The sequence below is a fragment of the Melanostigma gelatinosum genome (assembly GCF_949748355.1).
Source record: "Melanostigma gelatinosum genome assembly, chromosome: 21".
NCBI lineage: Eukaryota > Metazoa > Chordata > Actinopteri > Perciformes > Zoarcidae > Melanostigma > Melanostigma gelatinosum.
Genome location: NC_136654.1, coordinates 7,241,373 through 7,265,927, shown reverse-complemented (window position 1 = coordinate 7,265,927; position 24,555 = coordinate 7,241,373). Strand labels below are relative to the sequence as shown.

Sequence of the window (24,555 nt, the reverse complement as noted above, 5' to 3'; positions counted from 1 at the left end):
TAGGCGTGGCTTGGAGCTAGCTGTTCCCCCCTGATTCCAGTCTTTATGCTAAGCTATCACCTCTTCTAGCTCCGGTTTACAACACATTCTTGCTGTGGTGACAGTATCAATGCCACATTCCTCCCTGTAAAAGTAGTGCGTGACCCCCTGTTGCCAGTCAGTCATGTAGTGTGAAAACCAGGTCGTGAATGAGAAGGCCCACTCTAGAAGTGAATATGAATGTTTGCATCATCGTTTTTCAGCAGCATTTGTGTCCGTCTCCATACTAAAGTTCTAGTGTGGACGATAGCCATAAACTTAGCTGAAGTTAGGTGTTTTAAAACATCGTGCAGATGTAGCCTGACTGTAACGCACTTGGTTACATTTCACGACTGCATTATTTTGTGTCTAAAGCAGTAGCATGACAGGTTGATCTAGAAGGTAGCTGCAGGGAGTGAAGTGACTTGGGATGACCATGAACATAATACCTTCTGAATAGCAGCATGAAAGACCCACTCACCATCGCCTGCACTCTCAATTTTGCTTACTCTTAGTGTCACTGTTCTTTTTCCAAGAGACATTTCCACCCCCTACAGCTATAGATACACCCGCCTGGTGTTCCCTGTAGACTGACATGCCTGCGAAGATTCACACTTTGAGCCCAGTAGTGGCTCCTGTTGACGCAAGCACATTTCTGACAAATGAAGGAGGAGATGACGAACGGTAATGAAGACGTGCCCGAAGACTTCATATTAATATATTCATATTTGCCATGAGATGCCAGGGAGAACGAGGGCCGACACTTCTGCATAGGGTAACATTAGAAAAGTATACACTGTTACTGGCTGCTGAACATCTCTGGCTGTCAACCGTCTTTGTGCTACAAATAGGACCTTGGAAGCAATATGGCAGCCTTTGGGAAACCAACCAGAAGTGGTCGAATGTAACTAAGTCGGCCTTAATTTACTCGAGAACTGCACTGAAGTACAATTTTGAGCTTTAAAAAAAAGTATAACAAATAATCGTTTTTACTCCAGTGCATCTATTTGACAGCTGAGGTTACCGGTAGTAGTTTTTTACAAACATATTGCATGCGAAACTTTTTTATGAGCTTCTAAATGTGATGAACTACCACACATCCGCAAAATACTACATCTGAATGAATGCACAACAATCACATAGGTCATTTAGCCACATCAGAAGTACATTTACTGTCAATACTTTCATTTCATCTTGATGATTACACTTATTTACTTTTACTTCAGTAGATTTTGAGTGCAGGACTTTTAGTTGTAATGGAGTATTTTTACACGATTGTTTTGCTATATTTTAACTTAAATTCATATATGTCTGTATACTTTATATGTAAGACAGCAGCCGCTTAGCTTAGCATTAAGACTGGAAACAATGCTTCTATTTACAACATGGGGTTGTGGCGCAACCTCAGTGTCTTGTGATCAGAATGCGTGGCCAGCTACATTGTTGGCGAGTGGCCGTTGAAGTGTTGGTGAAGCATTCATTATGTCACGAAGAAGCAGTTGGAAGACGGAACGGAACAGGGCGAAACAAAAGCATATGATTGGTTCACGCTTCGCTGCATCATTGGAAAAGTTAGGACCAGCTCCACGTTTTTCGCAGCGCATCACGCGGCGACTAGGGTCGGGTGTCAGTTTGTTGCTTCATGTCACCATCTCGCATTGTAAAATGACTTAGCCTGTTGCTGTGTTGTTGTGAACACAGCATTAGAGAAACCTATTTAGTTCAGACTTAGAAAATGGATGCCAGAATGTCTTCACTCACTTGCCTCTCAGGGCCTTCGTAGCAATAAAAACATACAGTGTGGTTTACTTTGGGCCATTACTTCAGCTGATTCATGAATACAGTCATGGATGCTAATAATATGTAATGTTTGATAAGATAATGCTGTGTCAGGTGCATCAAGCATCAATAACATACAGCAATATGAATTGCCTTTCAAAAACTTAGTTCTCTGCGTCTTCCTTTTCTTGGATTCACTTCTACAGCCAATGCAGCACATCTAGTAGTATCCAGTGACTGATACTATAAGAAACCACAAAACTACTTGCAAATCCTGCTCTTAACATGGGTTATAAGAGGTGATGATCCAAACATTAGTATGAGATCCGAAGGCACTCGATAAAGTGTCAAAATTTAGTTAGTTATGGGTCATCTGATCTCAGCGTATATTTCTGCAGCAAACATTCGAGCTCAACAGGTTTCGCCAGTCCACTAATCTCATCATAAATGTGTAAGACTTATTTCGCCACCACCTCACCTTCTTGTCTCTCCACCATATCACGCTCTCTCTCAGAGTGCTTCTCTTTTTAAACTCCTTAGGGGTGTCGTCAGTGTTTCTTGCGCTCCTCGCTCACTGGAGGGTGTGGGCGACTTGAGTGCCAGGAGAGATTTGAATAACGGAGAGAGAGAGAGAGGGAAGAAATAAAAGGAAAAAGCACCACAAGCTCTCAGTCTTGCAGCAGCAAAGCGGAGACACAGGAATAGCCATGCCTGAGCCAGTCCCTGCAGGTATGCAGATACTTTTTGTGAAAGCATAATTCATTTTAATTGGTTTGGAGACTGAGTTACAGTGGTAATGTTGATGCTTGGATTTGGGTTGCCTGGCTTGGTTGGAGATATTTTTCTCTTGCAATAGTTTTATACTTATATATCTGAGGATATTGCAGAATGATATATATATAATTATATATAATGTCAGATTTCTTGATAAAAAAAATATTGTATTGTGGTGTATGTCTAAGATCAATTCATTATTGATTATGTTTATGTATAGTGTGTGATAAAAAAAGAATAAAACAATCTGATGCAAATAAATATACTTATATTAGGTTATGAAGAGGATATTAGATGTATCTAAGAGCATGATGCCTGCTGTTATGGTGTAAGATACAAACTAATTCGTTTAATTAATATTCAGTCTAACATACTGGCAAGATTTAGCTTAAGGGGCATAGGAATCCCAAGTTACTCTCAAGTTACCCCCATGTGACCCACAGAAGTGTTTTGCAGCCCAACTGAAGAAAAACAAAAAAAATCAGATGACCTCAACGCTTACTGTGACGTATTCAATTTCATTTCATAGACAGTTTCGCTCCTCCTGATCTGAGAGCAGAAATGATATTTGTAAACAGCGTAACAAAAACTACAATACACTGAATATAATGCTTTAATGTCAAATTAGATTTGATAAAAAAACACATAACCAGCTGCTATGACATCAGCCCAGAGAGAGCGACATCATGTTTAAAAGCTTCCACAAACAGTAACTACAGCAGGTACAGCAGTTACAGCAGGTAACACTGCTGCCTGCAGCTCTATGTGTACTATTTCTGGACTGTACAGAGGGCCAGCTTGTGTTTCATGGCAGCTACTGTCGCTGACTAGTTCCATGTCCTTTACAGAAGTTAATACTATGTCATTTTTAATACAATATTCACAGTGGAAATTTGTTTCATTGTGTCACTATGACTTCCTTTCCTGAATTACGACCGTTTTTGATGCTTTTTAACAAAATCCAAGTGGGCTAATGAACATGTTAATGAGTATATTAAACTTGACCCACCGGTATTTTCGTAGAAATGTGCTTCGTAAAATTAGATATTATTTTGCAGATCAACTTTCCTTTTAAGATAAAAAAAGATAAATATATAAAGCTTGCTTCTCCCATAAAACTGTCATTTGGCAACCATGGGTGAATGCTATTTTTCTTTAACCGCCTCTCCTCCAATTTGACCCTGTGTGGCTCTTAAATCACTGTTGCAGACAGATAAGGGAATGTCATAGCCGATGAGTCTGTTGGAGGAGTTGAGTTTTACAGGGCAAGATTGTGGGAAGAGTGTTGAGCCCAAACCCCTCCATCTAATTTCTTCACCGCCCATGCTGCAATAGTGAATGTAGTGGGCTTTGCTGGACGTGTTAGCGCATTACTCCCAAATTGTACTGAGGATTATTTGGGGTTATTCTTTTCTGGATCTGTCCCCGTGCTCATCATTTCGCAGATCTAAGCTAGGCCCTCTTTATTTATATCCCAGAACCATTGCCAGGCACTGCTTTCATTCACCATATACAGCCACAGAGTTAATCCATGGAATGTGGATACGATCCCACTTTCCTTACGGTGTGTCAGCACCTCCCAAACCGACCCACAAGCCAAATTGGGGGTCGGATAACCAGCCACTGTGATTTAAACAGCCCAACGACCGTATGCGTTTTACGATCCCATGAAACCGAACATTTTCATCCTTAACTTACAGTCTGACGGCACTTATTTTCCCATGAAATACGTCTGTATTTACACGCGGGATGAGTCGAAATGCTTCAATTAGCAGCTAACAGCTAAAAATACTCCGCAATAACCCATAATAACCCATGACCTTTTCCGCTCCCTTTTATTTCTCTGGAGTTCATAGAGTTTCACACATCCAAGCATATTAGATTTTTGTTGCGACCCCCTTGCAATCCCATGTCAAATAAATCATTCCATCTAACATAATACATCTATCAATTCCATCCAGAGACGTATGGTCATCAGGCCTGATGCCCCCTCCTGAATGTGTTGTTCTAATGTACTCAATCAAGCACATGACAGTTTGCTCGTCAGTTGTTGGAAGCTATGGTATGATTCATGGTCGCAATCCCTTTCATCACTGTGACCTGAAAAAACACTATGAGGGCAAGTTGAACCATAACTGTTCTGAGAAGTGTATCCATCCATGTCCCAATGTTGTTTATCTTTCTGAGGATGCAAAAATGATGGAAGCTATTATCTCTCGGATAACAAACCACGCATAAAGGCACAACCTAAAATCCGATATGTACAAGGAGAAGAGCCTGTCACCAAAAATCAAACACAAGATTTAATGATAGTTTCTACCTGCTGTCATTGCTCTATTGATGATGATTATTAACGGGAGGTTTCCCACCCGTAGCTCACAACTATAAACACCTTCATTTAGGTGCCTTACAATACCATATGAAAAAATGGTGCTTAAAAATGATGTACATTTACAGACACACTTGCAAGTGTATGCACTTGTGTTGTTTATTCTTTATAACATGAAGACTGGAATTTTCTGCATCTTTCTATCATCAGTAAATAAGTATCAACATGTGATTTTAAATACAAATATTTTGTCTGATATTGTTCTTTCCATTAAATACATTGCTGAACCTGTCCTTTATTCAAAACCGAGACAAAAGTGAATGAAAGTACCGGTATATCATTTGAAATAATAAATCTGTAGAAATTTAACATGAAACACAACAATTTTTGTTTTGTATATCCATTCAAATAAAAGTTGGTTTTATCTTCAAAAGGATACCTTTGTGCTCTAATCATAACGTCAGTTTTACATCATGTGAATATATGTTTCAGAACTGGTTGCCAATCATTTCTAGAATTTGGAACATGCAGGGTAGATATCAGAGGACATTTTTCTAAATTTCTAACATTTGTTTGATTGTTTAAAAAACATTTACGACAAGCTGTTTCTTATAGCAGATGAAAACTTTTAAATGATGTGCTACTGAGATATCTTCGTAAACTATGACGCATGCTGTGTAAAGACACCCAGACATAAGGTCAGACTGCCCCATACCTTTTGTTTTTATGTCTGGGTCATTACACACTAAATCAGGCTGTCAGCGGTAAACACGGAGACGTAAACAAAAAGTGAGGCGAAGACCTGCAGTACCTAAACTGAACTCCAGAATATATGTAAGATAGAGGAACATAGAGGAACATAGAGGATTATGCTTCCAGAAATAAACTGAAGGTAACTTTAGACTAAATAGGGAACAGGGTAAAAGAAAGAATTCTCCCACAAGGAAACAAACAAAGAAACCAAAAAAACTGTACATCAAGTAAAAATCGACAACAACTTCGTTAACATATGAAACCATGGACAGTCTCTGAGGGGGACACTGTGCGGAACAGCTGTGCAGAAGTTGATGACCACGCAGGATCAAAAAACGTGTTGAGATGATCAAGTGGATTGACTTAGCACGTGTTAATGCAGATGTTAAAACTTCTCACGGGAAATGTGAAGTATTTACACCAAAGGCTTTGCGTTCACAACATGTTTCTTTTTTGTAAACGACAAAGTAACATGCGTATACTGTTCTGCAGTGGTGGGCCATCAGGGCCTGCAAGGCCTTCTCTGCTGGCCTAAACAGAATCACAAAGTTAGAGCTATTTTATCATTTAATATTTTTTTCTTAAATACACTATGTATTATAATTTATAAAAATATTTTTCTCATTATCTTATTTTCTCATTGCAAAGCTACTGGCTTCCTCAGTTGCTCTGCTTCCAGTGCAGCTTGTTTTAAGTAGAGCTTTTATCCAATCAGATCTCACCTCTGTGTCTCTAGGTAAGAAGAGAGGCCCGAGGCCTGCAGAGTCTCAAGTGAATCCCTTCGCAGTTTAAGTGAATGGGGACGATATTGTTGATTCTCATAGTCTTCAACCAATCAGATCTTTAGTTTGACATGTTGGGCGTATTCTTTGACGTGCCAGAGCCTGCTAGCTGGCCTACAAGTACGTCAGCATTAACACGCAGCTCAGTTTTCAGGTGCAGCTATGCAGTGAGGTGCAGTGTGCGCTGTGATTGGTCAGTGGGTGAGCACGTGACTATTGTGAAATGAAACTTAAGGAAGCTGGCAAAGCTTAGTTGGAGTAATAACAGTTCAAATTGAAAGATATGGAAAGAATTATAAAATAATTTGCATTTTGCTTGGTGTAGATTATTATTATTTTTACCGAGCTTTGTTTTTTAACACTCAATGGCTCAAGGTGGAGGAGAAACGGATTTGTGAGTTTAAACATACAGTAGCTGTACACAAATGTATTGCATTAAACACAGTGCTAATAAGATACCAGCCGTTTGCATGAGGACCCAGGTGGGCGCAGTCTGCCTACACTGCTGTATGAGAAAGGATAAATAATGTTATGTGCATTACGACAGAACAGAGAGACAAAATAGTAATTATAACTTGAACACATTGTAAATTCATGACAGCTATTTTAGCAAGTTATTTAAGACAAACCTTATTTGTACCTACCTCCAGTAAAGCATGCAGGGTCAAGTGGGTTGACCATTCAAGGGAACTTGAAAGAACGCGGCATGACTTCAGGGAGGTCATAAGACACCGTGCCTGGCCTTTAGCCGCTACTGCAGTTGCCCTCAAGGAGATACCCGAGGAGTTGGGTATATTACATGCATCTATTTCAGTTGAGAATTTCCTTTTACCAGATTTAGGCCCCAACAATCCCACCCACATCTCTCTGCACTCGAATCAAACTGACTGTTTGTCATCCTCTATTGCTCCAATTGGGCCATGGAAACATTTCTCGCCAATAGGTGAAGATGGTAGAGTGAATTTATAAAAAAAAAAGTGGGTGATGGAATAATCATCGAATTACTGACATCTGGGTCAAGATATCCTTTTAAAGATTTGTGCTAGAGGCTATGCGGCTCGATAGATATTTCAAGGTGGCCGTCTCACAGCATGCGTATCCTCTTACCTGGTTGGTAGTCAGCCTATTTTAGATTCATGGACCGAGATTACGAGCTTTAGATGTACTCTAAAAATTCCTGAAATGACGGTTGTAGATAATGCCATCAGTTTAAGACAAACATCCAGTTAGATATCATAAACTGATTGCAATTAAAAGAGGAAAATATGGATCAAGATCCATGATCACTTAAAATGATTTAAGATAAAAGAGGGCATCCCAAATAATGTTGAACGGATTGTTAATATGTGTACAAATACAGTTTCTAATCATCTCCTCATTCTGTTTCTAATTCTCAGATAAACCGGAGGAGGGGCATGGTAAGTCAGCTTCTCCACAACATGTGCCAACTGACCTTTTGTGGGCCATCGCATACTGAATTAATTATGGCTCTCACATTTTCGCTCACATATCATGTCAACTGCCCGTGTCAAGCAAACGCAGGCTCTGACTCTGAGGGTGTTCAATCAGCATGCACCATTCTTCATTGAACTTTGAATTTAACCCCGTGCATGCCAGCATATGTTTCTATATTTTTACCTTCAGGCATTTCCACTGAGAATCTAATGATTGTCAGGTTACTGAAGCGCTCAACTCAGCTGTCTTCAAATGATGTAACAGCACAGACGCCATGAGCAAAATGCTTTAGATCTCACAAGCCGTGTTTCAGTGTGGTCGTGTGATACCGGTCTGGATTTCTTACGTTACACACTCATACAATCTGTTTGCTCAGCTGTTGTATATGTGTTCTCCAAAGGGGCTACCACGGTATTACTTTTCATTGTATGTCTCACAAAAATCCGTTAATTTTAGCCCCAGAGGAGCCAGCTGAAAAGGGTGAGGGACAATGATTTTCTTTCCCCCCCCCCCTTTTTTTGTGACTTTGGGTGATTCAGTGCATTCACACGGTGTTATTATGTGACATGGAGTGGGTTGGATTTGAGTGCTGTGCATTTGAGCTAATCAGTCAGGGTAATTATCTGAATAACACGGAACAAGTGGTTTTGCTGTAGACAATAAGTTGAACAATTACTGAGTCAACACGATAGGCCTGTAAGTCAATCACATCACATGAGGCAACATGGAGCCGCTGAAGGGGGATAATGCAAATATTATGCCACTTTCATTCAGCGCGTTAGTGCTTCTTAGCGAGCCCACAGCATGCGTCGCACCTGAAACTACAGCTCGAGTGTGTGGCGACAGATTTTATTTCCTCAGTTTATTGTGACAATCGAATGTCAGAAATCAGCAAAGTGATGTCATATGCACTCTGCACATGTTTGTAGCCTGCAGTGTATCACAGCAACGTGCCAATCCATGTCTTTCTGATTTCTTGTGTTGACGACCTGCCTAATGGGAATTAATATTCTTGGTTCCCTTTTGGTGTTTTTTGAGTGGAAAAAAAAAATTTGATTTGATTTGATTTTTGAGTTGTTTAGCATGTTGGACAAAAATGATTCATACGTATGAGGCAGACAAGACAGGCCATCTGTGTGGATTTTAATATAAACTGACTAACAGAACAACCGGTTTCCACATCTGTGAACGCTCACAATGACCTTTGGGTTACAGTTCACTGTGGGCATGTGACGTGTGATCACCTCTCTATAGGTGTGGTGTTCACATGTTGTGGTTGAGTTTATCCGGAGATCGTCCTGTTTCCAATCACTTAACCACAACAAATTATATTTGCCCAGCTGAGCAACAGCCAGAGAAAGATGGTATAGGCACCTCTTAGTGTCAGGGAATGATAACATTTTTCGATTAACTTTTGCCTCAGCACCCTCAATTATGACTAGATATAGTAAATAATTACAGCCATTATTTTCTTTAGATGCACTCCCCGCAAACGGAGTTAAGAAAGAATCCTGTACTTTGAATGTTCTGGTTCGATTTGTCCGTCTATATAATCCATCCAATGTATTAAGTGCGTACATGTGCCACTCAGTGTGAAAATGACACTATCTGCATGACTGTTGAATTTCTACATTCTATTTTCAAAGCTCTTTCACATTTGGCTCAGGTGACCTGCACACCGTTTTGTTGTGTTTTTAACACCCCAAAAATACACGATTTATTTCAGTTTTTAAAATGATATACATTATAAATATGCTCGTCAATGAGTGATATGCTGCAATGACATACATTAATAACTCGCAGGATTAAAAAATGTCATGTTGAATGCCTTATTGTTTTTGTCATCACTGGACTGATATATACATATACTTTGTAGTATATGCTACGTGTGAACTTACCCTTGGTTTGGTTTTACATTATTTGCAACATGTTCATTTTTGAAATGTATGTTGTATTTCCAGGTACAGTATAAAAGCATATATTTCATTTTAATTTGTGGTTTCTGGGTGTCTCTACCGTAAGTGTATATTTATCAACGTACATATTTATTGTTGCATGTAGTAACACTAAATGTGTAAAAGGAGAACAAGTCAACTTTGTGTTAAATGTGATGGTGGATGGAGCTTCTGTTCTTTGTTCAATGGTCTCCGTTGTGTAACTGTACGTGATCTGCAACAAGCATTTGCTTCCCAGTTGCTTTTTTCAGTTGACTTTGCTTCCTTGTCTGCAGCAGATTCAGAAACTGATGGGGATGGTAAGGAAAGAGCAGCGTTTATAGTGACATGTCTTTTCATTGTTTACTTTTGCTCTTCCAAAAGTATGCTTTGAGTGTTTTATGTTCATGTATAGATTTGGTATTATGTGCTATCGTCAAGATGTCACATAATACACATGTGTTAAGTGTTAAGTGGACCTCTTATTGTTTGAAATATTTTGATTACTTCAATTTGGACTGAAATCAAGGAAAACTGTTCAAATGGCTTTTTACAGGAAAAAATTAAAATTTGGTTTCCATAGTTCAATTTAAGCCGTAGAGAATTTTCACATTTTCTTCTCATTGTTGACTGACAGTCACAAGTTCTTTTGTTCGTCTCTCCATGCAGTGGTTTGTCACAGAGCTGCTGGCGAGAGCCTACATGTAATATAAGTATGCAGGGTGGCTGCGCTTGCATCAGCCCTCATATCTTACAGATGAAGATCCCTGCTAAAAAAAACCCCCCCAGAGCATGCAACTTCTTCTAGCTCTGCAGTAGTTAGCCGAAGACAAAGCCACACCTCAGGCCTACCACATCTCCTCTGCTGTGTAAAAGAGGAAAAAAGGTGTGTGACCTAATGTGGTCTCATCTGCAGTTTAGTGCGTAATGTTATCCTTGTCTCATTCACCTCACTGACAAATTAGGCTGTTTATATCCTTTTAGCAATTCAGAATTGTTGCCCCATGTGAACAGTGCAATCCCATTCCATCTGCAAGCTATGATACCAGCTCTCTTTTGCCTTTGCCCCTCTGGCAATTTAAACAATGAGAATGGAAACACAGCTGTGGTTTATGTGGAGCATTTATTGTGGAACAATGGCAGCTGCTGCTAACATATCAAGTGTCATCTGATTAGGCGACACTTTTATGAACAGTATGCTGCACTAGGAATCGATGCCTCAAAACTGCACGATGAAAAGACACACTGGGTGATGTTTTATCCTCTATCTGATGGCCAAAGACTAAACCATGGTTGTATATCAGAGCTATGCAGTGTCAGCCATCTAAAAACGTCCACGCGACTCAGGTTTTACAAGTGAAATTCAAGAGCTTTTATTCATGTTACAAAGTGTTCTCTCTCTCTCTGCCATGGTCTTTCAAGGGCACAGCTCCAAGGGTGATGCATTGGAAGTCGATCTGGACTGATAAGGGGTGGATTGGATGGAGAAGGGTTAGGGATGTGACAAGACACCAGGGAGCTGAGGGAGCTGTGTAGGCTGCTAGTTCCTTGTGGTGCCCTTCAAATTATATGTGAAATGTCCCTGTACCTGCCGAGCCTAGGGGGGGGGGGGGGGGGGGGGGGGGGGGGGGGGCGGGGGATCACTGACATTAACAATCGTTTGCCCACTGGGACACAAGTCCATCATCTTCTGTGCAGTGCATATCATCATACGGAGAGATCTGTGGTTATAGCCAAAGACTCTTCCTTAACGGGCGTGGCTGGTTTGTGTCCTCACAACCACACTGCTATCTTGGGGAGGTCGGCTGGTGACCTGAAACTCACCCTAAACTATGACGTGCTAAGAAAAGAGAGGTCAAGCAGACAGGGGGAGCTCACCATATGTTCAGTTTGGTTCCTGCCATGGATGTCACGTCCATAAATGACTTGTGTAATGAGTCCTGTGATGCTTCGAAGCTTTAACTCTTCTTGGCATTTATGAGTGCACATCGCGTTCTCCGCCTTTCGTGAATGTCCTTCACTGCATGTTGGCACTCTGCAAGCTCCTCCTGCAGTACAGAAGCATTGGCTGAGAGGGAAGACAGGTAGACTGTTCTGCAGATGTACCAGACAGAGCTCAGCATAAGCTGCGACACATATAGGGGAAGGAAAAGACAAGCACGTTGGCAGTGTATGACTAGAGGAAGAACTGGAGCATGAAACAAAGAAGTAAAAGGGCTCAGCAAGTGGAAACTCTGCATACTATAAACACCTTGTGGTTGTCTCGATCAGCTATGTGCCTCCCACAGTGGGAGCACAGCTGCTTCTCTTGGGCAAGCTAGGTTTCGCAAAATGCAAATTTCACATGGTGAGGAAATATAATTCAACATTTTAGCGAGTCGGAAGCATGGCTATCACGCGCGCTAGGCTTAATACAAAGACGGCAGCTGAAGAAAGTTCAGAGGGAAACCTGAGGACGCTATTCTTTGGTCAGAACTCCAGAAGTCTAGATGCCAGGACATCCATATCCAATTTTAGCCATGGCAACAGGCTTATGCAAAGACTAACCTTTGGCCAGAGTTGTTTTAGTCTCAGGGTATCTTGAGAGGGAAATGCGACAAAGTATTATATTCATAACACGTCGTGGTCCGAGACAAAAAATAAACCAAATGTCTTTACACTTCAGTGGTGTATTTAGGAAGCCTGGGGTGCACATGCTCTGCATTGCCGTCTTAGTGACAAGCAGCAATATCAGTCCAAAAGAAGTAATCATGGTGATTTCAATTCATAACCTTCACGATTTTGATTCTGTTGTGGTTTGTACTTCACTGTGTGGTGTATTAATGTAATACTTCTACAGAATGATCATTCTGTAATTGCTGTCCACTTACCTCAAGAGTTTACGCAGACTTATGGTACAGTATAACTGCAAATGGTTATACTTCCATATGTTAAACAGGGATGTTTGTTTTTCCCAGCCAAAGCAAACCCTGCAGAGGAGGGTAAGGATGAGCTGGAGGCACAGTTGCTGCATGCAAATGTGCCGTTATGAAATGCAGTTGTATGCATCCTATGCGTTGTCATCATGTATTCGTCAAATATCATGGCAAATAAAGATGTCAACCGATTGGATTTGTCAGGGCAAAGAATGACCGGAGGGATTTTTGAGTATCTTGAGTAACGTGCACTGTATAGTATGACTTCAATCAGATACCAATGTTAATGGCGTATGCATTGTTTACTCATTTGCACCTTGAATGCCAAATCTTTGATATGGGTAGTAAGTGCTGATGTATGGAGGCCAACAGGTGCACTTGATCTTGCTATAAGATTTATTCTTAGCACAGTTACAGTCCATTAATGCATTCTGGACCTTCTGATTGGTTTTGATACTTTGCTGAAGCGGTTTTGCGTCACTGCAACTTTTGCTTGCCTGAAACAAATCCACTTTGCGTTCTCGCCCTCGTACGTGTTTTGAACTCTGGACATGAAGTGTTTTAATGGGCGGATGACTTTGTGTTCTAAAGCATCACATGCCCAATGGCTCATTTTCTGTAATTATTTTTGCTACTGTACATACAGGATAACATGCCAACTTAGATTTTGGATCAGTCTTTGCAAAATTAGAAGTACACTTTAATCCGTTATGACTGGACAGAAATTGCTGCTCTACTGGAAGTGTCCATACAGCACTGCAGAGCAACTGACTATAACATCACTACTTTCATGCCAAAGCACAAAACCATAGCACATAACATTTACTTTTCATATTTCTAATGTCATTTGTGTAGAAAAGCCAGAACATGGCTAATTGTGCTTAAAATCAAGTGCAAAACTGAGTGGTTACATTTGTGCGTTTGTTAGGAAGGTAAGTCTAACTCTGCATACAAAACAGGTTTTGATATAGCTGATATAGCTTTCATGAAATACTAGTTTGTGAATATTTGGGAATAATAATACATTTTATTTGTATTACAATTTATAAAGCTACTCAAGGACACTTTACATGGTAAAAAAACAAAACAATAAAAGCAATAATAACAGACTCAACGCAGAGAGATGACATTATAAAAACAAAAACATACATAACTAGCATCACAGGTTAAAAGCAGATTGAAAAAGACGTGTTTTGAGTGTTTACTTGTTATACTTCCACCTCTGTGTTTTTTGCCAATTGTTGTTGGTTCATTATTTTGTGTTTATTGTGTTTCATATACACTGTATGTGCGCAGTCTGTGTGAAGTTGTGATTCAGATTTCTTTTCGTTAACTGTTCGTAAAATGTCCAAACATTTTACTGTTTTCATTTGCACTTTGGTTTGTTGCACACTGAGGACATTGCCAATAACACTGAAGGGGTATTAAAAAAAATAATTCAGAGTATATAAGGGAACTAACGTCGTTCTCCTCTTTTTCAGAGTCCGGGTCGACTGAGCTCAGTGGGCTCTTTGTCGAGAAGCCACCAGCAAATATCATCGCTGTTGCAGGTTAGAAATGCGAATGGATAAAATACGGCATGTGATGAGTCTGAGCTGAGTCTGGGAGCTGGTTTTTCACAGGGATCAGAAACAGTAGCAATCCATACAGAGTGTGCTGATTACGTAATGTCAAATGACTTAATTGCTGTTTGTGAATGGCAGGAATGGATGTCACCATCACAGCCAAGGTTGATTCGACCACCCTGTCAAGAAAACCCACCATGAAATGGTTGAAGGGAAAGTGGTTGGACCTCGGCAGCAAGGCTGGAAAACATGTGCAGTTCAAAGAAACTTACGACAGGGATACTAAGGTTTGTGTTAGACAGAGAATCTGATTCTCTTCCTTCAGAAATACCAGACATTAAGAAGTAATTAAGCAATACCGCCCCCTCCAGATCTATACCTATGAAATGAAGCTCATGAAATCGGTAGTCGGAGATGCTGGGGGCTACAGGTGTGAGGTGACGGCAAAAGAAAAGTGCGACAGCTCCACCTTTGAGATCTCCGTTGAGGGTGAGTGACAACGGACTCTGGCCTGCCACGGCTGCTCATAGATTCCATACGTGCGGATGTTTTGATCTGATCCAGCCCTAATGTGCGTTCTCTGCAACTTCTCTTGTTACAGCTGCACAGCAGGAGGCGCAAGCAGATATTTTGTCTGCCTTCAAGAGAGCGTAAGGGCACCTGTGTTTGCATTTCAGCTTGTCTCAGTGGTGTATACACAAAATGGAAAAAGCATACATCCCGGTAGACTATTTATAATGTGTTTGTGTGTGTGTGTGTGTGTGTGTGACTGTGTTTTTCAGCACAGGTGGCAGATGACAGTATAGTAAATTGAATGTGCCATGTCAGATGGTATGCCTGATCCTGATTACACTGTATGCTTTGTATACGATACATCTGTTTCTGTACAAACAGGGATGGTGGAGAGGACGACGGAAATCTGGATTTCAGTGCTCTGCTGAAAGCCGCGAAGAAGTGAGAAAATGGGCACTCTTTGGTTTGCAAAGATATCGAGCACACAATACAATTGTTTCCTTGAAGAAAGAAAGTGTTGCTTCTCCAGTCCCAATTGCATGCCTGTCCCTTTCTCTCGACTAACAGGAAGAAGGTAAAAGAGGAACCAGAGATCGACGTGTGGGAATTGCTTAAGAGTGCCCATCCGAGCGACTACGAGAGAATCGCCTTTGAGTATGGCATCACTGACCTGAGGGGCATGCTGAAACGCCTGAAAAAGATGAAGGTCGTCGAGCCCAAGTACAGCGATGGTAAGTCCGATTTAACCTCAGAGGATGTGGAGAGGTAAGGACAGCAGGGGAGGGAAACGGGCAAGAGGAAAGGCACCATGAAACTGGACAGAGAGGGGAGGTTTTCACTGACTGAGTTGCTAATTCTTCATTTGATCATTTCTGTCCACAACCCCAGCTTTCCTGAAGAGATTCGACTCTTGCTACTCGGTGGAAAAGGGCAAGAAGATTTTCCTGAGATGTGAGGTGATCGATCCTGACATGCAGGTCAAATGGTTGAAGAACGGACAGGAGATCAAACCCTCAGCCAAGTACATTCTTAAAAGCAGAAGCACATGCACACACACACACACACCAGTTGTCATTAGTTCACATAAAACACCTTTAGTGTTTTAATTCATGCTTAGATGGACTTGATGGGCAGTGTTTAAAATGATATGGGCCACAAAGTCATGCTCATCAGCAGGTATTATTTTTAGGCGGTCATAAGGAGCCTGCCATGGGGTTAAAGGAGCAGTGTGAAGGATTTTGTGACATCAATAGGGGTGGGGGGGGAAATCGATACATCATAGTATCGCGATATTTTCCGTGGCGATATTATATTGATACACGAATGCCAAGTATCGATATTTTATTGTATGAACTATTTCAAAAAAAATAAAAAAATAAAAAATCAAATCAATTGCTTTTTCAGTCCACTAGATGGTGCTGAGTTGTTTTCTGGTGAGGTCAGCAGAGGTGCCGGGTCTGGGGACATAATTTGAAGTTGAAAAAAAATTTAAAAATCGCAATAAATGTTATCACAATACTCAGAATATTGCAGTGTCATGAAAGTATCGTGATAATATCGCAGTATCGTGATAATATTGAAGTATCGCGATAATATCGTATCGCGAGATCTCTGGCGATTCCCACGCCTAGACATCAAGCGGTGAAACATGACGGTGCAACATGCATGGTTTTCTCAGAAGACGACACGCTCCCTATGACGATAGGCAAGGCTCATTCTAAGCTAACAAAACCACAACCATTATTAGTTCCTGGTGATTATGCACTAATGGGAATATAATGGATATTACATTCCATTTCTGCCAAAAGATCCCCCTAAATCCTACGCACTGGCCCTTTAAGCAAGTCTCACTGCCAAGACACCTTGTGCCTTATGTACACCAATGCAGATACACCCCCACATTTCTACATTAAATAAATAAAGACACAAGGTTAGGGGCAATAGGTTGTCTTTTATTACACTGAAGCACTGATCAATAATAGGCAGTTCAGTTCCCAAGCATGACATCAACTGGACTAAGGACAGGTTTGGATGAATGTGATCCGCAAAGTGAAATACACAGAGAGAAAGTACTACAAAGAGGTAAGATGCAATGAAGCTACACTGTCAAATGACACAAGCAGCTAACACTCTGGAGGTAAACAACATGCTTGAAAAGCCTAAACCCGAGTGCTTTGGCTCAGGTTTTAAAAAATGGCAAGCAAATATAGGAAATATGTTGTGAAGAAAAACATTAATACACTGAAAAAGCAGCTGACAACCAGTGCCCATGTGTGCAAAAAAAAAGGCTCTGAAATGATTGCTTTATTCTCCAAAAAAATCAAAACACCAATCACAAACGTACCAAAATAAGAAACACTATACAATGTGTAATATAGAATAGAATACAAAAGGAAAAGGGAGAACCAAAACTAGATTAACTCAATTCAATTGTCGGCGGCGGACCACTAGCCTCCACTAGTCCGCGCAGTATATTTACACCTGCTACACCTGCATGCCTCACCTATGCAATTACGAATTACAAACTGTTACCGTCTTTAAATTGGACTTGAAGCAGTCTGTGAGTTGTGAAGTTTAAGACCAAACAATAAACATTCACCGCCAATCAGGAAGTGATAGGACCCGCAGACACCAGGAGCTGCCCGTGACTATGCCTGTGCGTATATGTCCTGTCATTTGGGACACCCGCCCAACCCACCAGTTTGGCTACACATTAAATAGGTCTGTCAATCTTTCAACAACAAAAAAATAGGCAACATCACTTTAAGTTAGGCCTATATTTCAAATAAAACCTACATTCTTTTTTCTCAGTATGATTATTTGAAGACATTTGTGCTAAAATATATCACTGGCTTGATCAAGGAATACTTTTAATCTATTTGTCACTTTTCAAGGTACATCATGGAGGCAAACGGGAATGTCAGAACACTCACCATCAGTCGGGCGGCCCTGGCTGATGATGCTGCGTATGAGTGTGTGTTCGGAGATGACAAGTGTTTCACCGAGGTCTTTGTCAAAGGTGCGGCATCTTTTCTTTTTTGACAGTTCATCAGCAATAAACAAATCAGACGTAATTCACGTGAGGTTGTAAACCTAATGGCAATAGCATTGAGTTCCTACTGAATGCATGGATCATGACGTCCCTCTCTGCTCCTCCCAGAGCCCCCTGTGACCATCACCAAGCTGATGGACGACTATCATGTGGTTGTTGGAGAGAGAGTAGAGTTTGAGCTCGAGGTGTCGGAGGAGGGCGCCCATGTCGTGTGGTCAGTATTCTATAATTCAGCAATAATGGCTCAAAGCATTTTTTAGCAGTCATTGAATGGTGGCAACATCATAGCACCTCCTGTAAATTTACATCAGACTCATGCTTGCTGTTACTATTAATTATTAAACATTTAGCAGTGACGTGTTTCAAAGAGATGTGCTCATTTTTTTTACTATTTTCCAGGTTCTATGAGGATATAGAGATTCTAAAAGAGCACGACTCCAAGTATCGCATTAAGAAGGATGGAAAGAAGCACAGTCTTATCCTCCATGAGGCTACGCTGAATGACAACGGAATGTACCATGCTTGGACAAACGGGGGCCATACCAAAGGAGAGCTGGAGGTGGAAGGTACCACTGGAAAATATTGTATTCTAATTTGGGTTTTAGTGTGTCAAGTGTTTTGAACGCAGACTTTATTTTACATAGACATGCTATATTTAGTCTGGGTTTTCTGTCATTTAAATGCAGTCTTAAAGCCAAGGTCTTAAAGCCTCTCTTTACAAATAAACTAACAACTCATGGCAGTGGATGTCAAGATGTTGCAATCATAGACCTCATTCTCCCTCCTCCCACCCCCCCTACCGGCATACTCTCTTCTCTCCTGCCTGAACTGTTCTCTTGTGGTTTCCAATGTCTCATTCAGAAAAACAACTGGAGGTCTTGCAGGACATTGCTGACCTGACAGTCAAGGCAACAGACCAGGCTTTGTTCAAGTGTGAGGTGTCTGATGAAAAGGTCACAGGAAAGTGGTTCAAAGACGGAGCGGAGGTCTTGCCAACTGATCGCATCAAAATGACTCACGTTGGAAGGTAGAAGGACAGAAGGATATATTCAAGTGCATTTTTTGAACATTTGTCATAACTAAGGATCAAACACATCTTGCATTTTCCGCCTATGTGTCATTTTTTTTCCTTGCTCAATATCTTCCGTGTTGCTTGTTTCAGGTTTCATCGGCTGGTTATTGATAATGTGAAGCCAGAAGATGCTGGAGACTACTCATTTGTTCCTGACGGATACGCTCTCTCAATTTCTGCCAAACTCAACTTCTTGGGTGAGAAATAAAAAACGACTACAAAGGTGCTATCATGGATGCATTAATCATCAGCAGCCTACATAATAAAGTCATCTCCTTTGTTTTATTCTCAAAACAGAAATTAAGGTTGACTACGTGCCAAGGCAAGGTAGGCAGCCTCGCATTACCTCACTTCACAAATATTTAAAATCTCTTTTAATCTCAAACCCAGTTCCTCATGCACTCTTACTTTGTATGTTGTACATTAACCAGATCCTCCAAAGATCCACCTGGACACCACCGGAAACATGGTCTCACAAAACACCATCATTGTGGTGGCAGGCAACAAGCTCCGCCTGGATGTGGAGATCACAGGAGAGCCAGCACCCACCGTTGTGTGGTCGAAAGGAGATGAAGTAAGTATGTGACGAGTAAAGGGCCGTCACTAAATTAATGTTCATTTCGGTTTGCATAACTTGTCACGAGTGTGTGCATTCATCAGAGACGAGTCATCCGGAAGACATAACTTAGCTAACATAACAGCCAACTTCAATATGGCAGGAAAAAGATGATGTTTCCAAAATGACCACTTGCTTTTTCACGGCCATGGCGTCCATGATGTCGGAAGGTCAGACTAACCTGTTTGTGCAGCATGGCCTGTTTTGTAATTATGATTCTGCGCTCTTTATCTCCTCTCCCTCTGTGTCTCTGTCACTCGGCTTCAGTTAAATGCCACTTCACCAGAAAACAAAACTGCCGTTCTGTTGAGATATGGCCCAACCAATGGGAATGCTTGTGCCCACGGGCAGTTCGGGGGCAGAGGGGTGCAAAGGAGACTGTCCCCGATGTATTCGGTCAGACTGCCAAAGTACTCTTTTTAGAAACCGGATATGTCTGTGTCCTAGTGGGACAACTCCATGATTCATATTTTGCCTCAGTTTCACATCACTATAATGCTTAAAGTGCTGCCAGAGTCTCCCTCCGGTCAACTCAAATGTCTCATGGATGTCCTTTTGTGATTTGCCCCAAAGCCTCTCTGTTTTTGCCATGTGCCGCTCTGCGTGGCTTTTAGGGTGAACCCTGCTTCTAACCTTTGTTTAATTGTCACACCTCCACCCCAGAGAGTCTTTGCACAACCCTGAAGATAACTGTTATATCGATTTTAGTGACAAGCAACCCAAATTGTGCGGAGTTAAAATGTCGCTCTTAATCACCCCTGACTTGTTTAGTTAGCTCTGCTTGACCTAGATGTTGCTTCCTAAAGGGAAAATAGCATATTGCACCTTTAGCACGTCAGATGCACTGCGCCGATTTGAACGACTAGCACAAAGTTACCCAGGGCGCTTAGACTCTGCAACTTTCCCTTTTGTTAGCAAATTACATCCACCGAAGGGCGCATAAGGGTGGAGGCCAGGAAAGACCTGAGCTGCTTCGTCATAGAGGGGGCAGAGAGGGAAGATGAGGGCAACTACACCATCTGTGTTACCAACCCTGCTGGAGAGGACAAGGCTATGCTGTTTGTGAAGATTGTGGGTAAGTGAAGAGCTTATAGTAGAATGGCAACCGGTAGGAACTGATGTGCCGCATTGTGGTTTACAGTTCCCCAATTTCAAATGATTCATATGTATTTCAAACCTCTCTAATGTACATTAAAACGAACTGTCATCGTATTTTAGATGTGCCTGACCCCCCTCAGAATGTGAAATGCCTGGCAGTGGGAGAGGACTGCGCCAGCATGGTTTGGGACGTCCCTGTATTTGATGGCGGTGCACCACTCAAAGGTAAAGGATACATTTTGTCTGAACCTTTTCATATCTAATGCGGTTTCTGGGTGTCTTAAATCATGTTTCTGTTTTTTCTCCATCAGGTTATCTCATGGAGAGGAAGAAGAAGGGCTCCTCAAGATGGACGAAGCTCAACTTTGATGTGTATGAGTCGACTTCATATGAGGCGAAGAGGATGATTGAAGGTGTTATTTATGAGATGAGGGTGTTTGCTATCAACAGCATTGGCATGTCTCAGCCAAGTCTCACCTCCAAACCCTTCATGCCTATTGGTACGTATCGCAGCCATCTTCCCTGTGGTCTTCCTTGGTCCTCATCTTCTGTCATCCCGCTGATTCTCTTGGGTCTCTCTTCCTGTCACCCTCAGCCCCAACTAGCGAGCCAATACGTCTGTCAGTGCCTGACGTGACAGACAGCTCGTGCACCCTGAAGTGGCTCGCCCCAGAGAAGATTGGAGCTGGAGGCCTGGATGGCTTTCTTATTGAATACTGCAAAGACGGAGGTGATGAAAGTAATAGTTCTGTTTAGAAAAATCTGAGCATTCACTGACAATTGAACAAGAATCTTGAATTAAATTTGAACTTAAGGGTATTTATGTGATCGCTGAATTCATTTTGATGTCCGTAATGCTATCACAATGAATATATGTAACAAAGAGAACAAAAACCTAACAAGCAACAGGATTGAAATCCCACTCGCTGTGATTTACTGCATGTAATTCTCTTTTATTTCAGACACTGAGTGGGTGGTGGCAAACCAGGAGCTTTGTGAAAGGCAGGGATATGTGGTGCGTGGCCTGCCCGTGGGAGAGAAGATCAACTTTAGGGTGGTGGCAGTAAACATCGCTGGACGCAGTCCTCCAGCTCTGCTGACACAGCCCGTCACCATCCGTGAGATCATCGGTGAGTCAGTCAGGATGAGTTGTGAACAGATACGAGTCAAAGAGCACCTCATGTTGAGTTACTGAGCTTGCTATGGTTTATATAGGCAAAGGCTTCATACTACAATCTCTTTTCATGCTTTAGAGTATCCTAAGATCCGCCTCCCTCGCGACCTGAGAACAAAGTACATCAGGAAAGTCGGAGAAAAGATCAACCTGACCATCCCCTTCCAGGTTAGAAACACACCTAATGTTTCATATTTTGCATGTGAAGCTGTGTTACGATATACTAAAATAAACCAAAATGAATACAAGTGAGATATACTTAAACAAATATAGGCATGATGACTATTTACCTTTAAAGGGGGACTGTACAGGTGTTACTGCAGATCCTAAAACATGCTATATAGCCTTTTGTGGCTGCAGAGGGAGCTGCATTGAAGAAATGACATCTCTGGTTCCGCTGCATCGATTTTGATATTCTTTTTTAATGTCCACCGTTAGTCAGTGTTATAGGAGTTCAATGCTAAATTGGGGGCATACATTTTTAATCCGAAAAGCCCAATTACATTTTTTTCACCAATACTATTTGCCCTTTTTATGACCCAGCGAGCTTTCGAGAGAAACTCAAAAAAAAGCAGATTCTCATTTTCCTGTAAATCCGGAGCTTATAACATACACGGTGGCTATGTGCCGTATTCTGTCAGCTAATATGTTACCATATCCCTCTTCAAAACAATCGTTTTTGAAGTGTAAACATCACATCCAAGAAATAATTACGAGGAAATCCTTTTCATGCTGAACAATGGGTCATTTTTATGTCTTATAGGGTAAGCCACGTCCTGTCGCAACCTGGTACAAAGATGGTCAACCCATCGACCCCACGATGGTCAGCGTCCGCAACTCAAATGTGGACACCATCCTCTTCATCCGCCAAGCAGAGCGAGAGCACTCTGGAACATATGAGCTGGTGGTGAAGATTGAGAACATGGAGGACAGAGCCAGCATTGTCCTCAGGATTGTGGGTAAGGTTCTCCGCTCTCTGCAACAGTGGACGTCCGCTTCTACTTTATCTGTCCGCGTCTGCATTTCAGCGAGAACTATTCATTGAAGAAAAAATCGACTTGAAGAAAAGCACTCCTTGGACGATCTGAAATTCATCACAACTGAAATGAAATTAACATCTGACATTTATTCCATCCAGATAAACCTGGACCTCCTCAGAACATGAAGGTGACAGATGTCTGGGGCTTCAATGCAGCTCTGGAGTGGCAACCCCCCAAGGATGATGGCAACTGTGAGATTTCTGGATACACCATCCAGAAGGCAGACATGAAGACTAAGGTGAGAGAAACTTACAGCGGATCAACACCATACTCAGCTGCTTTCAGGGCCTGCAGCTCAACTGTAGTGCTGAGATTACCTCTAGCCAGTGTTTGACGCTTGGTTTATTCCATATGCTCAATTTGTGGTTCACCTTTTTCTCTCTTTTCAGGAATGGTTCACTGTTTACGAGCACAACAGACGGCCAAACTGCACATCTTCAGATCTGGTCATGGGCAATGAATACATGTTCCGCGTCTTCAGTGAAAACCTCTGCGGCCTGAGCGAGGAGGCGCGCGTAAGCAAGAACACGGCCGTCATTGCCAAGACAGGTGTGTGTGTGTGTGTGTGTGTGTGTGTAGTGCAGTATGTGTTTGTAGTGTGGTTTGCATTTAATACCATCATTGGAGATGTCAAGTAAAATGTGCCATGCCAGCTATGATTTATGGGAGTTGACCACGTTTGCCTGCCCTCCCGCCCTTCTCCATAGAACTGGAGCTGAAAAAAAGCCCCTACAAGGAGAAAGAGATAACCTGTGTGCCCAAGTTTACTCAGCCCCTGGTTGACAGATCCGTAGTGGCCGGTTACAGCACCGCCATCACCTGCTCCGTGAAAGGCTACCCCAAGGTAAGGATGCATGTTAAAATAGCCTGTGGAGCATGAGTCACAGGAGGAGGCGGACAGCGCCGGTTCTCATGAGCAAATTAAAGTCTGACGTTCCATGTAAAAGGGATTTGTATGCAAACAGTTGCTTTTCATGTCAAACAACGCTGCATAAAACGAAATTCTTCTCTCTAAAAATTTGATTTGTTGCACCTGATTATTTACTCATTTGACTTTTTCACGTCTCAGCCGAAGATTGTTTGGATGAAGAACAAGATGATCATCGGTCAGGATCCCAAGTTCTTGATGCGGAACTACCAGGGAGTGCTGACCCTCAACATTCGCAAGCCAGGCACCTTCGACGCAGGGAAATACACCTGCATGGCTGTCAATGAGCTGGGCAAGGACGAAGTGGAGTGCAAGCTGGACGTCCGAAGTAAGAGCAGAGGGGATGAGAGGTCGGAGGCAGATGGGAGGGGAGGGATGATGGAGGAGGGAGAGTGTTGGTAATATGACTGCAAGATGAGTTTCTTTTGTTGGGTGGAATGGAGACGATTCGTACGTGGTTAGTTTTGATTATGGGATACGCACTCAAAGCTGACTGTGTTCACAATGGCAGCTGCAACAGAATATAGTTGTTTGAATGTGGATATGAAAAACAATACTTGCCATTCAATTTGGGCTTATTTCAACAAAATCTAACTCTCATCATCTGTCCTGTCATCCCACAGTTGCCAGAGATCCAGACAAGCTGTGAGAAAACGAACAGCAACGAATGTGAAATGATTTGAGCCAAACAGAGAATGAGTACACACTGTCAAAGGTGAATCTAATAAAATATAGTGATGCCTTCTGTAAATAATTGT

At 41.8% G+C, this 24,555-nt stretch overlaps 1 protein-coding gene across 6 annotated transcripts; it reads left to right on the top strand.

The window, feature by feature from the left end:
* Positions 1 to 2,403: 2,403 nt before the first annotated feature.
* On the top strand, positions 2,404 to 24,551 carry LOC306795242 (myosin-binding protein C, fast-type-like). 6 transcript variants are annotated; one of them, XM_079293688.1, is made up of 30 exons: positions 2,446 to 2,526; positions 7,833 to 7,853; positions 8,347 to 8,370; positions 10,124 to 10,144; positions 14,221 to 14,289; positions 14,443 to 14,591; positions 14,676 to 14,793; positions 14,906 to 14,954; positions 15,199 to 15,258; positions 15,385 to 15,548; positions 15,706 to 15,838; positions 17,712 to 17,836; positions 17,978 to 18,083; positions 18,269 to 18,435; positions 18,731 to 18,896; positions 19,032 to 19,138; positions 19,239 to 19,268; positions 19,373 to 19,515; positions 20,473 to 20,632; positions 20,776 to 20,880; positions 20,967 to 21,155; positions 21,251 to 21,385; positions 21,618 to 21,785; positions 21,909 to 21,997; positions 22,593 to 22,788; positions 22,968 to 23,107; positions 23,259 to 23,418; positions 23,577 to 23,713; positions 23,939 to 24,125; positions 24,421 to 24,551. In XM_079293688.1, the coding sequence occupies exons 1-30, from the start codon at positions 2,505 to 2,507 to the stop codon at positions 24,444 to 24,446; spliced, it is 3,366 nt and encodes a 1,121-aa protein (XP_079149814.1). In that variant the 5' UTR covers positions 2,446 to 2,504; the 3' UTR covers positions 24,447 to 24,551. The 6 variants fall into 6 exon arrangements, with proteins under 6 accessions (XP_079149818.1, XP_079149816.1, XP_079149815.1 ...); XM_079293687.1 differs by having other exon boundaries at positions 2,458 to 2,526; positions 10,121 to 10,144; XM_079293690.1 differs by lacking the exon at positions 8,347 to 8,370 and having other exon boundaries at positions 2,439 to 2,526; positions 10,121 to 10,144.
* The last annotated feature ends 4 nt before the right edge of the window (positions 24,552 to 24,555 follow it).